We start from the raw sequence: 369 nt of genomic DNA on the forward strand, positions 1-369 counted from the left end.
TATTCTGCAGCGACGCGCTGTGTGCTTTGGGTGTTGTTGTCATCAGCGAGAGAGGTTTGCTGCTGAGGGAGGATAAGAAGAGGCTGCTGGAGCTGCTGCTGCTGCAGCACTTTGCTGCTGCTGCTCCGCTGCTGCTCTCCGCCAGCAGCAGCAGCAGCAGCAGCAGCAGCAACAGCAACAGCAGCAGTAGCAGCAGCAGCAGCAGACCCCCCTTGTCGTTTGCTCTGCAGCTGACGGCGCTGCTTCTCAACAAGCAGCAGCAACTGCAGCAGCAGCAGCAGCAGCAGCAGCAACAGCAGCAGCAGCAGCAGCAGGAGCAGCATGAAATTAGGCTGTTATCTGCGCTGGTACAAATTGCCTTCGCAGTGG

The 369-nt window shown here is 58.5% G+C and overlaps 1 protein-coding gene across 1 annotated transcript in view; it reads left to right on the forward strand.

Annotated features, from left to right (window-relative positions):
- EMH_0045180 (uncharacterized protein) overlaps window positions 1–369 on the forward strand; it is a gene marked incomplete at both ends in the record, with an annotated part of 8,269 nt that overhangs the window by 7,002 nt on the left and 898 nt on the right. The window contains 2 exons of the mRNA XM_013496043.1: window positions 1–54; window position 367. Coding sequence (XP_013351497.1) covers window positions 1–54; window position 367 — 55 coding nt within the window. The remainder of the gene's footprint in view (window positions 55–366; window positions 368–369) is intronic.

This window comes from Eimeria mitis, genomic scaffold (genome assembly GCF_000499745.2).
Source record: "Eimeria mitis Houghton genomic scaffold, Emh_scaff1884, whole genome shotgun sequence".
Taxonomy (NCBI): domain Eukaryota; phylum Apicomplexa; class Conoidasida; order Eucoccidiorida; family Eimeriidae; genus Eimeria; species Eimeria mitis.